Source organism: Dromiciops gliroides, chromosome 1, assembly GCF_019393635.1.
Source record: "Dromiciops gliroides isolate mDroGli1 chromosome 1, mDroGli1.pri, whole genome shotgun sequence".
Classification (NCBI taxonomy): domain Eukaryota; kingdom Metazoa; phylum Chordata; class Mammalia; order Microbiotheria; family Microbiotheriidae; genus Dromiciops; species Dromiciops gliroides.
The window spans coordinates 412589358-412604275 of record NC_057861.1 but is presented as its reverse complement, the minus strand read 5'-3'; the positions used below and the strand labels follow the sequence as shown (position 1 = coordinate 412604275).

General features: G+C 38.1%; 1 protein-coding gene across 1 annotated transcript in view; it reads right to left on the bottom strand.

The window, feature by feature from the left end:
• Nucleotides 1-14918, bottom strand: part of MROH2B (maestro heat like repeat family member 2B) — a 94169-nt gene that overhangs the window by 24008 nt on the left and 55243 nt on the right. Inside the window, exons 21-29 of the mRNA XM_043996453.1 lie at nucleotides 9911-10063; nucleotides 8169-8195; nucleotides 7538-7660; nucleotides 7109-7188; nucleotides 6179-6314; nucleotides 5574-5669; nucleotides 4805-4894; nucleotides 4308-4428; nucleotides 2608-2705 (exon numbers count right to left, since the gene is read on the bottom strand). Of these exons, the coding sequence (XP_043852388.1) occupies nucleotides 2608-2705; nucleotides 4308-4428; nucleotides 4805-4894; nucleotides 5574-5669; nucleotides 6179-6314; nucleotides 7109-7188; nucleotides 7538-7660; nucleotides 8169-8195; nucleotides 9911-10063 (924 nt within the window). The remainder of the gene's footprint in view (nucleotides 1-2607; nucleotides 2706-4307; nucleotides 4429-4804; nucleotides 4895-5573; nucleotides 5670-6178; nucleotides 6315-7108; nucleotides 7189-7537; nucleotides 7661-8168; nucleotides 8196-9910; nucleotides 10064-14918) is intronic.

Sequence of the window (14918 nt, the reverse complement as noted above, 5' to 3'; positions counted from 1 at the left end):
ATTTCATGGCAAATGGGAAGAAATGATCATGGGGAAGGCAGTGGGTAGTAATGAGTTACATAATGGGACACAGGAATATTTCTATGAGGAAATGCTTTTATTCTCTCTGTCTCCTCTAGGAAGGATAAAAGGGCAAGATCTACAAAGCAATAGTATAGAAACTGTTGAGAAGAGGGAACTCAAACTAAATAACGTGGTAGCTTTAATTCTAAGTAGAATTCAGAGACTAAAGAAGGAATGAATAAGTATAAGGCCTATGAATCAAAGAACAAAAATCTAGAAGAGAAAGAAAGGGAAGAGAAATAATTAAGAGAATGAATGGAAGAAATCCTTTTTCAGAAAAAAAACACAGAAAATTTTAAAAAATCCTAGTAAATAAGTTAAAGGGGAGGAGAGCAAGTGGAATTTTTACTTGACAATTTAACTGTCAGGTTAAGGAAAGGAAAGTTAAGGAAAAAGGGAAACAAATAACTAGAAGAAAAAATGGACTGATTAAGCTTAAAAAACTCCAAAATAGTGTGGTAAGATTATTGGAATTTGGCTGATTGGGATGAGCCACACCTGGCCCACCCTTACTGCCATGTGCTGCTGATGTCAGCAGGAGAAACCACTCTCCACAGGCAGTTTTGAAGGACCTCCCCTTTTGGGGGAGGAAGAGTAAATGCTTGCTGCGGGGAGCTCAGTCTTTCTGGAGTGACTTTCCTTTCTGGTGGTGTGAGCAGCAGGAGCAGAGGAGTCCTGAAGGCCCTGGCTGCAAAGCTGGTTTTCGATTGAAGCTATGGATCCCAGATGGTGAGGTAAAATACGAGCCCTGCTCTTTTGAATTAGGGGAACTGGAAGCGAGTTTGGGGATTGTATAGACTTAGGAGGATTATCTGTATTTCTTTTTCCCTATTCCCTTGTCTTTGATTTTATTAATTTCACCTTTGCTGTTTATTTCATTCCCACTAATAAAACCTGATTCGTTTGTGGAAAAGAGGCTATTAGGCTCCTTTTTTATTGGCCTGGGAGAAATATCCAAAAAGGCAGTTCAGAGGGGAGAGAGCGTTGGACCTAGAGGTCCCTCATTATTTCCGGGACCTCAATATTATGGTGAGCCACTCAATTAACTATCCATATATTAAATTTGGCCCTCACAACAGGGAAGCAGGAAATAAAAATATGTCTACAAACTAAAGAGATCAAAGAAAGAAAATGACCCACATGTACAAAAATATTTACAGCAGCTTTTTTTTTTTCGTGGTGGTAAATACTGGAAACTGAGAGGATGCCCATCAATCAGAGAATGGCTTAAGAAGTTATGGCATATGAATGTGATGGAATGCTATTATGTTGTAAAAAATGATGAAAGGAATGGTTTCAGAAAAACCTGGGAAGACTCATATGAACTGATACAAAGTGAAGTGAGCAGAATCGGGAGAACAATTTATACAGTAATAGTAAATTTATAAAGAAAAACTTTGAAAGGCTTAGTGATTCTGATCAAAACAATTACCACAACAATGATGATGATGAAACAAGCTATTAATGTTGGGATAGAGAGTTGATAGACTTAGAGTGAGGATGAAGGTAATTTTTCTATCCATCAATCAAGCTATCATCTATCTATCTATCTATTTTCCTTCCTTCCTTCCTTCCTTCCTTCCTTCCTTCCTTCCTTCCTTCCTTCCTTCCTTCCTTCCTTCCTTCCTTCCTTCCTTCCTTCCTTCCTTTCTTCTTTGTCTTCCTTTTGGAACATGGGTAAAATGGAATGTTGTTTTGCAGGACTATACATATTTATAATGGGTTTTGGGTTTTTTTTTTGCCTTATTAATGGGTGGAAGATGTGGAGGGGAAGGGAGAGATTTGGAACTGAAAATAAAAAAAATTGAATTTAAAAAATGTATTCCATTTTATTCAACAGTTAAGAAGTATAATACCTCCCTCCCCCCTTTTAAAAACATTTTTTATGTATATCGTGGTATTTGCTCACTGATCTGGGCAAGCGTATCAGTTTTGTACAGCACTTAACCCTTGGGTGCAATCTAGTATTTATACTTACCTTCTTTGTGGCCTACTAGTTGTTCCCTATAATGACATCTCATCCTCTCCCTTCATGCCTTTGTACAAATGGTGCCAATTATAGGGGCTCCTGTGCCTCTTTGAATATGTAGCTTTGTTTAAAGAGCAGATCAGAATCTATATTATGTACGAAGCCTTTCTTTGTCCCACTAGGATTCTTCGCTTCTTAAAATTACTTTAATTCTATTACTTTGTCTTTATTTAGTTTTGTGTTAGCTATATCCTTTATGCCGGCTCCCTGGGTAGGCATTTTGGGGATAGAGACTGTTTTGCTTTTGTCTTTATATCCATAGCACCTAGCATTTTGTCCTGCACCCAACAGTCATATAATAAATATTTATAGAATGAATATTGATTCTACCATGTTGGTGGGAAGCCCAGTGCCTTCTCTTAATCCAGCAGATAATCTAGAATTGTGGGATGATTATTAATAAAACTGTATTCTAAGTCACTCAGAGGCACAATTTAAAAGTGATTTGGGTGAATTATTTTGTGAGCTAAGGAAGGGTCCCTTTGTTCTCTAGTTCCATTTTCCCCCAGAGTTACCTTAGCCATATTAGATGCAATCCAGAGCTGGACTTGGTTATCAGTGGACTGCAGTCCTTCCTGCAGGTGCCTTAGTTTCTCTGTTTCCTGGGGCTTATCTAAAATCACCAGAGGAGAAACTGGATCAGAATTCTGAGTCTGTTAAGTTAAAGGAAGAGTTCTTAGCCTTTGTATGTGTGTCACGGCAGTCTGGTGAAGCTTCTGGACCTCTTCCCAGAATCGTGTTTTTAAATTCATAAAATAAAATACCTTGAATTGCAGGGGAAAGCAGTTATGTTGTAATGCAGTTATTAGAATTTTTTTAAACCAAGTTCATGAACCCCGGGTTAAGAACCTGTGGGGCTACAGGAACTACTCATAATGTGATTTCCCAGCATATCAGCTGTAGCAAGACTTTGGCATTTTGGCTTAGGGCTTGTTTCTGTGCTTATAGTCTTCATTGGACGCAGTGGTACACATGAGACCTATTCCAAAAGCATTAGATAAGCCGACAAAGGTCATTTCCGAGACCTGGTTTCCCAGAAATTAAAAAAAAATATGAACACCATGAAGCAACTTAGTATCTTGCCAATTTATCTGAAATTTGAGCTGACTAAAAACAGTTTACTCAAGTCAAAACTAACTGAGAGTTCAACTTTGCTCCTGATGGGTCCCTTAAATGTCCTCTTCCATGTCATCTACTAAATTTATTTTTCTTCTCCTTTCTTTCATGACTCAGAAAAAGCATTTCTTCAATAAATAATAGCCCCATTTTCCAAGGGAATTTTGAATCTTTTCTGTTTATCCTCTTTCACTTTTCAGCCATCCCCAACATCTATCAGATTATATAGGCTAAAGCTTCCAGTTAGAATATCAGTACCTCTGGGTGATCACCCCCACTTAGATAAAGGCATAAGATCACTGATATTTGTCCTTTCCATCTGTATGTGAGAAATTTGCTTTCTCTGTCCATACAACACATATACACATATACATATAAACATATATATTTGTTACATATGTAAATTGGAATATATCTTAATTGAAATCACATACCTTTCCTATCTGTGTATACATACACACATGTGTCTGTATATGTGTGTATGTATGTGTGTGTCTATCTGTAAATGCATATGTAGGTATGCATATACAAACACATATAGTATGAGATTTCAATTAAAGAGAGAAACTGTTATTTCCCAATTCTCCACCTCTCAGTCTAAATAAATGGTACAATATGTACATTCCAATGTATACTGAGAAACTGTAAGCAGATCTTTCTCCTTAGTATGGACAGACTCAATAGAAAACTCTAGTTGGCTGTTGGATTCTGCATCTGGCCTCTGTCTAGTGCCATATTTCAACTGCTCATTTTAGATAGTTTCTCTGCCTATTATACTCAGTGATGTTCACGTAGGGTCATGCTATTCAAGTAAAAAGAACCCACAAAGAATTTTTTTTTCATATTCACCTTTGAAATACACTTAACCTTTGAAAAGCAGTGCAAGTTTCTATTAAAGAAAACCATGAAGTAGAGGAAGTTATAATATGACCAATTGCACTGTGCTTTAATTTGAAACTCTCATAATATTTAATATAGAACTATACAATGCTTATTTAGGAAGAGAAAGAAGGAGATGAGAGGAGAGAAGGAACATTTGACAGAAGAAAGGAGAGAGTCTTCTTTTTATCAATTGACTCCCTCATGTCTTTCCTCTCACCTTTGAGAAAAAACAGACCAATAACAGCATCAGCAGCCCATAGACGGATGGTGGGTAGTGTATCACAGCAGTGAGGTGCAAAAAGTCCGAGAAGAGGACCAATTTTAAATCTCTCTGGTGACTATAGAGAAAGAACAAAGATAACCTCAAGATTTCTCAAACAGAAGAAACGACATTCCATCATATCCTGGACATCACATTTAATTTTATTCATTTCTTTCCAACAAACCCCAAAGACTAAAATGAGATTCAAATTTTCCCTCAAAAAGAGGTTAGTGGTTCCCTATCATAGCAGAATCCATTTAAGGTGCAGGGGGACTGTCTTTGTCATTTTGGGGTTCATGAGTTTGGGGAAATCATCTCTTCAGTAAAATTTATCCACTTTGGGGATAGAGATAAAAAACAAACAAACTAGAAAAGCATTTTATGTTTGCTTAAAGACCCCTTGGTTAAGTTTTCTTCAAATTCACTCATCTAAAATAGACTAGGATACTTACTTCATTACTATTGGTCAACACCTTTGAACAGATCTGCAAGGCTCTTTCTCTTTCCCATTCTTTTGATGAAACAAGCCAGATTCGCAGAAGCTATTGGTAATTAAGAAAAAAAAATACATTCTTTAGTTTTAGTTTTCTTCATCACTGAACTCTGTCTCTGTTTCTCTGTCTTTATGTTTCTGTCTTTCTCTTTGTATGTCTCCGTGTTTCGGTCTTTCAGTCTCTCTGCCTGTGTCTCTGTCTTTTTCCTGTCTTCCCTGGACTTGCCATCCCTCTAACTGTGGCCAGGGGAAAAAGCTCAGCATTGTTAAGTGTTGAATATCTTTAATTTTTTTGTATGTGTGGAAGGAATTATCTATCAACTGGAGAGAGAGGGTTGAGGCTGACAGTAATTGTTCTTTGTATGAATGTATTATCTCCTCTTTTAGGATGTGAGAATTGAGGACAAGGACTGTGTTGTTTACTTCTTCTTTGTTATCTATTATATGCAACATGTAATATCATGCTGAGCACAGAATAGTAGCTTAATAAATGCTTGTTGGACAGATGAGCGAGTGCCAGGGACAGTGACATCATATCAAAGAAGGAGGATGCTATTTCTCCCTTTTCCTACAAGTCAGGGAATCCTGTGGTGAGGAATAGGAAGACATAAGAGAGAGTTGGACAGAAGGGGGGCCATAAGGGGAATAGAACAAGTTTTGGGTAGTGGGTGAACAGTCAGAAAGCAAATGAGAAAGAGTAGCTATCAGATCCAGTGGGGCTAACTCACGTTAAACATTTCTTGACATTCTTCTGGGTCTTGGCTACTCCACACCAGAGTTCTCATAAGTTTCCCAAGGGCATCCATGGACCTTCCATAGAGAAACTGAAACCAGAAATGAGTCTGTGAGGCTCAGCTTGAGCTAAGGTCTTATCATGGTTTTTCAGAGAATTCTAAAGAAGATTATAAAATCAAGACTACTGGTCCTATAGTTGGAAGATTTGGGTTCAAATCCCAATTCTTCAATTTACTATCTACATGACTTTGGACAAGTCACCTCACCTCTCTGGGTCTCAGTTTCCTCTTTTGTAAGACAATAGGGCTGAATAAGAAATAAGAGGTTGTTAACCTAGGGTCCATGAAGTTTTTTTTTTAATTTTGATAACTGTATTTTAATATAATTAATTATCTTTGTAATCCTATGTATTTCATTTTATGAGTTTAAAAACATTATTCTCAGCAGAGGTTCATTATGTCCCACAGATTGACAAAGGAGTTGATGACAAAAAGGGCAAAGAACCCCTGAACTAGAAGATTTCTAAGGTTCCTTCCAGGATTAATCCTGTGATACTATTGTCCTGGTTTGGGAACCCAGACCTCTCCTTCTTTCATACTTGGATGTGTGCTTTGTCCTCGTCAGTCTGTCCATCTTCTATGATTTGAGTTAAATGAGGAAGGAGAATGAGACTCCGAAGACTCTCTTCGAGGATATTTAGGTTGTCATTTATAGGTAACTGAGGTTTCAATTTGCTGAAATGAGAAAGACATAGGGGGATGCATGTTAGACTAGGAATTACTGAAAGCAGGAAGATGAGGTAAATGGTTTACAAGAGTCATTGTTCTGATCCTAAGAAGAAAAATGTATTTTCTTATAGGTAGGCATGTGGAAGGAAGTTATAAGGAAAAGAGTAAATATATAAACTGGGTGATTTTTGTGGGTAGAGGACTTAGATGATATTGAAGATGGGGCTACACTGAATCCTTTCACATTCCTCAACACATTTTTGTTACAGTTTATATTTCTTTAACTGATATTTTTCTCTTGTCTTTGCACATTTTTTTCTTGTGTTAACAGCTTGATTATACAATCTTGGGAACAAGGATCCCTATTTGTTTTGTATCACCAACTGTGCTTAGACCAGTGTTATATATGCTGTAGGAAAGCAATGAATGTGTGCATGCAATGAATGATAAAATTTAGACTAGTTTTCTTTTTTAGGTAAACAGAAGGTGTTGAAGCTAATCCAAAGGAATGAGAACAGGAACACATATTTTAATCTAGAAGATTAAAGTTTGCTCTCAGGCAAACCCTATAAAAGAATGCATCTTTGTACTCTGTACTTCATTAAAGCTGATTCTTCTGACTGGATGTTTGCTTCTTGATAGTTATCCCATACATTTAGTTTGTTACCCTTTTGGAAAGAGAATCAGTTTCCAAACCAAAGCACATTTATGGGATTCTGGTTTTTTGCCAGGACTAACAAGCAAACCCATTGATCTGGGATGAAAAAGGAGGACAAGACCAATAATCGTAGGTTCTATACCTTAGACATCGAATAGCAATTAATGCTTTCCATCGGACAGGGCTAGCTAAGGAATCCAGGGGTTCTTCTCTGATTAAATCCTGAAACACAAAGAGGTGAAATGGAATATTAATAATTTTTTGGGGGGTGGGGTTCATACCCTTGATTCCTATTTCAACCATTTTGGTCTCCCAGGTGTTGCTGCCTCCTTGCAGCCTCAAGGAGCAAATAATTTATGGGACCTGAAACACTGGCTATCTCATCAAATGAGATAATATTTAAAGGCTCTTAGCACGGTACCTGGCACATAGTGAGTACTTAACAAATGCTTATTCCCTTCCCCCATGCACCCCTTGGAGCTGATCAGTGTAAAACCCTAAATTCTTGTTAAACAATAGCAACAACAAACAAAAATCTAAGAGACTGTCCAGTGCACTCGTGTACACTCACCAGCATGTGTCCAAGGAGAGCTTCCTTACTGGTAAAATTAAAATTCAGTAGTTCTTCAGTGTCCCGAATAGCAATACAAATTTCAGTGATGCTTTTCGTGAAACTCATTTGCAGATCCATGTTCTAAAGGGAAATGAAGCATCATGCATAATAAATAAGATACTAGAGACTGGATATAAAACACATCTTTGATATCTGTCCCAAGAAAATCCAACCCACCCCTTTCATGAATTGGGATCGTTGCCTTGCTTCTATACAGAGGAGTCCAACTTTCAAACTTTACTGGAAAAAAAAGTTGAGTAGCCCCTTGCATTGCTTTAGAGCAGCCTCAGATTTCATGGCTTCAGAATAGGTGACAACCCTAATATCCTGATCCTATTGTTGAGAACCAAATAAAGATGATATATAATTTTGAATGATTTTTTTTGCAAAGCAATAAGGGTTAAGTGACTACTTGCCCAGGGTCACACAGCTAGGAAGTGTCAAGTGCCTGAGGCTGGATTTGAACTCAGGTCCTCCTGAATCCAGGGTCAGTGCTTTATCCACTGCACCACTTAGCTGCCCCCAATTTTGAATGATTTTTAAAATAGACCCTAACGCAGAACAACAAAAGTATTAAAATATAACTCACCTTGTTTAAAACAGCTATTCCCAATATCTGAAAAAGTCAAAGATGAAAGCAAAAACTCAATGAGTGGTAATGGAATAATTGTCTTCTTGACACTAGCTCATTTATCTGATAGGGAGCACTAAAGCATGATTCTATATCCTATCAATGGTTTTCCTCAGTCTTCTCAAATTTGTAATCTTTTTGGGGGGCGGGGCAATGAGGGTTAAGTGACTTGCCCAAAGTCACATAGGCCACATTTGAACTCAGGTCCTCCTGAATCCAGGGCTGGTGCTTTATCCACTGCTCCACCTAGCTGCCCCAGATTTGTAATCTTGAGAGACAAAGGCTAAGCCTTGACTAAGTAACCAGTGAAATGCAAGTTAGAGAACTTTTCTAGAATCTCAGAGTTCAGAATTAAATGACAAGTGTGAGCCTTTGGGTTTCAGTGCCATAGATTAGTCCAAAAAACTTTCTGATAATGGGTGGAAAAAAGAGTAATGCTCTGTGGGAGAAAAAATGGACCTGGAAGTTTATGAAATCTGATGCAATTGGGCAAATGAGAAAAAGAAAGAAAGAAACAAAACCAAAGCTATAAAATTACAATGACTGAGCATTACCCCAAAGAACAGACATGAGAATGTACTTGCCTTCTTGGCAGAAATGGTAGTACAATCCATGGTTATGGAACAGTGTGTATAAAGTTAGACTTGGTTGATGAATTGGTTTTGTTCAATTTTTTTCTTTTTTCTTTCTTTCTTTCTTTTTAAAGCTATAGCACTGTAGATTATGGGGGAAAGATGACTCCAGAATTGTTATTATTATTATTTTGGGAGGCAATTGGGGTTAAGTGACTTGCCCATGGTCACATAGCTAGTAAGTGTCAAATGTCTGAGATTATATTTGAATTCAGGGTCTCCTTGAATTTAGGGGCTCTAGGGCCAGTGCTCTATCCACTGTACGATCTAGAGTCCCTGACTCCAATACTCCAGTATAAAATTTAAACTGACATATTTTTCAGTGTGTGTGTGTGTGGGGGGGGGGAGGGCATGATTTTTTTCAGGGATGAATTTCATGCAACACATCAATTTTTCCCTTTCATACTTTTAAAGTAATATTTACTATGTTTATATTTTCACTTTTCATCATACAACAAATCCCCCCCAACCAAACCAAAACCAACCCAGTACACAAATAGTAATTAATGCACAGTGCTTAAGCTGTAAGTAATAAGATACAGTTTTTGTCCTCAAGGAGCTTAAAATGGATTTGGGTGGACAAGACACAGGTGACTATAAAGTTAAGTACTCCTTGCCCCCACCACAATAGAAGACATATCAGTAAGAATCTCATTGTTGAAGGAATTATATATAAATACACACACATATACATATACACACACACATACATACACTCACACACACACACACATATATATATACACACACTTTAAGTGTTGAGGTCAGAGTAAGATTAGATCAATGTGAGCCAAATTCCTTTGGGCAGCATCCTAGAGAAACCTGGGTTTTGAAGGACTTAAGTAAGCCTCCAGCCTTTCTTACAGAGCATTTTCTTATTTTTTAATCGATTCCTTTAGGTTCTTTATGCCAATTTTCTAGAGGCTGAGCCATCAGGACTCAGCCCAAGTAGTCTTTCTTTGACTCTAAGGAATGCCTGTGAACTGAAGACCCAAACAGATTCTTGAACCTCACTTGGGAAAACCCTGAATTAGACCCCATAAGCATCCTGATGTTAGTGACTATTACCTGACAGCTGGAAGTATAGAGATTGAGGATTGGGGTCACAATGTCTTTTTCCACAATAGGGAGAAGTTGTCTTTTGGGAGACTGGAGAGCCACATGTCCATAAATTGCCATAAGGTCAATCTTGGTCAACATCTTCTTTCCATATAAGATAGACTAAACATTAGGAAGGGGAAATATGAAATTATTGAGTCAATTTCTTCTTTCTCAGGCTATTTTCCAATTTAGAAAACCCCATTTCCTGCTAACTATAAAAAGGTTGCCCCAAAAAGAATTGAGGTGATTACAACATTATTCTCCTATTTATAGTACCTATTTAGGGGTAGGCATCTTGCATACACTCAATACTCCATAACTGATAATGATAATTATAGCAATTGGGACTCTTGAAACCCTTTTCACCAGAAAAGCCCTAAAAGCACTATGAATTTTTAAGTGGGCCTCATGGTTCCTGAGAAGCTCAGAGATAGACAGACACATACCAATCTCATTTAGACTTTATTTGCTAGTATCAGTAATAGAAATGAAGGGGAAAATTTGCTATTTGTTATATAATTCCATATAACATCACTGGGAGAATACCAGTATCTGGAACTGTGATCTCAACAAACAAAACAAAACAAATCATCTACTGGACAAAAGGAAGATGAATGGTAGGCATTAGTAGGCTACAACATGTTACCAACCATTTTTATAAGGGGGAGTCTCCTCAATAATATATTTTATGATGCGTATGATTGGAAAAGAGAGAAGTAGTTCTCCTGGGACAAATGAGAGAATTTAATCCATTAGAAATTTATGTAAGTGCCTACAGTGTGTACCAACTTCACTCTCCCCCAGAGCCATCTGGGACCAATGCCATGATATATATCAGGATGACTGGAGATGGCTGTGGATATTTGAGGCAATTGGGGTTAAGTGACTTTCCCAGAGTCACATGAGCTAGTAATTGTCTGAGGCTGGATTTGAACTCAGGTCCTCCTGACTCCAGGGTCAGTGCTCTATCCACTGCACCACCTAGCTGCCCCTATGGACTTGGATATATAACATAGCATAAGAAGGTATGGAGGGCTTGGAATTGCATCAATGGAGGGAGTACCCATACTGGTGAAATTATGGCTGTATCAAAACACTAAGGTGCCACAATCCAAAAAAGCAGAGGAAATGTCAGAGGTTATCTATTATTTCATTCAGGCCTCTTCTCTTATATTCACCAAATAGGTAGCCTTCTATTCTGTATCTGAATTCCTTCAGTGGTGGAGAACACATTATTACTCCCTGAGGCTATCCATTTCATATTGACAGCTCTTGTGTTAGGAAGTTCTTCCTTGAAGCGAACCTAGAGCTGCCTCCCTTTTCAATTTCCAGACCATTGATCCTTCTTAATAATAGCTAACATTTATATTCCATTGTACATTCCACTATATTCTTAACCCTCTCCAATCTGGCTTCAGATCCCACCACTCAACATAAAATGCTCTCTTTAAAGTTAATAACAATCTTTTATTGCTAAATCCAAGTCTTTTCTCAGCCATGATTGTTGATCTTTGCAGATTCTGACACTGTTAATTACCCTTCATTCCTACTGAATACTCATTTCTCACTTGGATTTTGTGACATTGCTCTCTCCTGATACTCTTCTTTACCTATATGACCCTTACTTATTGGTTTTGTTTTGTTTTTTTTTTTTTTTGCTGGATCACCATCCATGTCTTTACTTCCATACATTGGTCTACCTCAAAACTCTGTCCTTCAGTCAGCCAGTTGAGTCAGTCAACAAGCATTTATTAAACACTTACTATGTGTCAGATACCATGTTAAATGTAATTACAAAAGAGGTCTAAAAAGTTCTTACCTTCAAGGAACTATATTTTAATGGGAGAAACATGTAAACAATTAGATTAAAAAAACCATAACAAAATTATTGATATGTTTTGTGTTCATATTACGAACATTTACAGACAAACCTGATACACGTGTTCTTGTACATATAAGACATTTTCCTCTTTCTTTGATCTCTTTTGAATGTAGAACTAATAGTGGTATACTTGTGTTAAAGGAAATGCACTGTTTAGCAATATTTTGTGTATAATTACAAATGCTTTCAGAATGATTATACCCATTCACAGGGCCACCAAGAGTTCATCAATATGCCCATTTCTTTGCAGCTCCTCAAGCAGTTAGTTTTCCCTTATTGTCATCTTTGCCAATCAGATGAGTATGAAACAGAATCTCAAAATTACTTTAAATTTCATTTTTCTAATTAGTAGTGATTTGGAACTTTTTTAATGCAGCTATAAATAATCTGGGTTTCTTTCCTTGAAAGATACCTGTTTATATCATTGGACTATTTATTAATTGGGAATGGCCTTTATTCTTATAAATTTAATTCAGTTCTCTAGAAATGAAAACTTTATCAGAGAAACATTCTGCAAATATTTTCCCAGTTGTTTACTTTTTTTTTTGGCGGGGCAATGAGGGTTAAGTGACTTGCCCAGGGTCACACAGCTAGTAAGGGTCAAGTGTCTGAGGCCAGATTTGAACTCAGGTCCTCCTGAATCCAGGGCCAGTGCTTTATCCACTGTGCCACCTAGCTGCCCCTTGTTTACTTTTTAATATTAGTTTTAATTTAATTTTCTATAATTTTATTATTGTATTTATTTGTAAAAATTTGTGAAAAAATTATTTTATCATCTGTGACCTTTTCAGTCTCTTGTTTGGTCATGAACTTTTCCCTATCCATATTTCTGCCACATTTCTCTAATTGTTTGTTATGTGACCTTTTGTATTTAGGTCATGTATCCAAATGGAGTTTGTCTTGATATATGGCCTGAGGCTTTATTATAATTCTAATTTCTTCAATACTACTGTCCAATTTTCTCAGCAGTCTTTGCCAAAGGGCAAGTCTTTATCCTAGTAGCTGATTTTTGTTATTTTTAAATATTAGAGTACTAGGTACATCTGTTTCTGTACTTTATCTTTCCCTCCAAACCTTCTTTTCTTCCTTATTACTTCTTCCTTCCCTATTACTGTTGAGGGTACCATCAACCTTCCAGTCACTAGACTCCCAACAGAGGTTGTTTCACCCTCAACTCCTCACTCTTTCTTCCTTCCTTTATCCAATCTGTTGCCAAGACTTGTTAATTTTATCTTCACAACAGCTCTCATCTATGCCTTCTCTCTTATGATACTGCCAGCCACTCTGGTGTAGGCCCGTATCACCTCAAACCTAGACTATTATAGTGGCTTTCTGATATTTTTTCCATGCCACAAATCTCTCTCCACTCTAGACCATCCTGTACTCTGCTGTCAGAGTCATCTTCTTCCACATGTTTGATCATGTCACCCTGCACCTTATGGATTGAGGAGTGGAGCTAGGGAGAGCTAGGGAAAGAATCTTGATCTTGATCTTCTGGTTTCTGGCATCAAAAGAGATGACTCAGTTCCAGACAGGTTCTCTTCAGTAAGAATTACCTGGAGAGACAGAGAGAGACAGAGAGAGAGAGACAGAGAGAGAGAGAGAGAGAGAGAGAGAGAGAGAGACAGAGACAGAGAGAGAGAGAGACAGAGACAGAGACAGAGAGACAGAGAGACAGAGACAGAAAGAGACAGAGAGAGAGACAGACACACACAGAGAGACACAGAGAGAGACAGAGACAGAGACAGAGAGACAGAGATGGAGATACAGAGAAACAGATAGACAAAGAGACAGAGAGAGGTAGAGAGACAGACAGACACACACACACACACACACACACACACACACACACGTACCATTCAGAGTCTAGGAATAAGCTGATGTGCAGAAGAGCTTGCAACTTGATCAAGTTCTCATCCCCAGTGTACCACAGCAGAGACTTCAGGGCATTTCCCTATGGTGAGATCTGGCACTCTCTTGGTTGAACTGAGATATTTCACTCCTGGTGGGAGAGCTCATTCGCTCTGTGTATTGTTTGGTATATTATCATTTTGCATATATTCTCTGACTGCTATTGGGTTTGGTTAAATGAGTTCATTTGCTGTCTGCTCTATGTATTCTTTGTGGAATTGGCATTTGGTATCATGGGAGTCAAGCCCTGGGTATATAGCTTGGGGCACTCCTGAACAACAACAACAACAACAACAACAACAACAACAACAACAACAACAACAAAAACCTCCTCAAACTTTATTTTAAAGAGAACCCAGAACCTCAGCCAACTCTTCATTTGCCATCAGCTGCACTGCTTGATTTTGACTCCACTATTATCATCCTCCAGAACTGGATACCCTCTACCCAAATTCCTTTTCAGATGCCTTTTGTGTGTTATCTTCCCCCACTAGATTGCAAGCTCCTGGAGCACAGGGGTTGTCTTTCTTTTTCTTCTTTGTATCCCCAGCACTTGACACATAATAGGCATTTAATAAATGTTTATTGTATTGTATTGTAATATGGAGCCACTATAATTTATTTTATAAAGGGGGGAGATGTGATCATACCTACATTTTAGGAAAATCACTGTGGCAGCCGAGCAGAAAACGATTGAAGTGGGGAGAGACTTAAGGCAGGGAGAGCAATTAGAAGGCTACCTCAGTAGTCTAGAGAAGTGATGAGAGACTGAACTAGGCCTGTGACTGTGAGGAGAGAAAAGGTGTTGTAGGGCAGGACATAGGTGGACTTGGGGAAGCTTTGGTTAATCTGCCATACCTCCAATAGGGGCTATTGTGAGCCAAGAGATAGAGTAGACCTGGTATAGTTTGAGTTAACTTTGCCCCCAGTTGGATTGATCTGGACCAAGCTGTGAATCTTTTGAACAAGGAGAATATGAAACTGGTTTTTAGGGTGGAGAAAATCTGGGTGACTGGGAGGATGGTGGAGACTTTGATATAACAGGGACATTCAGAAGACGGGATGGTGTGTGTGTGTGTGTGTGTGTGTGTGTGTGTGTGTGTGTGTGTGTGCACGTGCAGACAATGGGTTCTGTTTTGGACTAATTGTTTGCTGGTTATTTCCCCATGGATATTTTGTAGA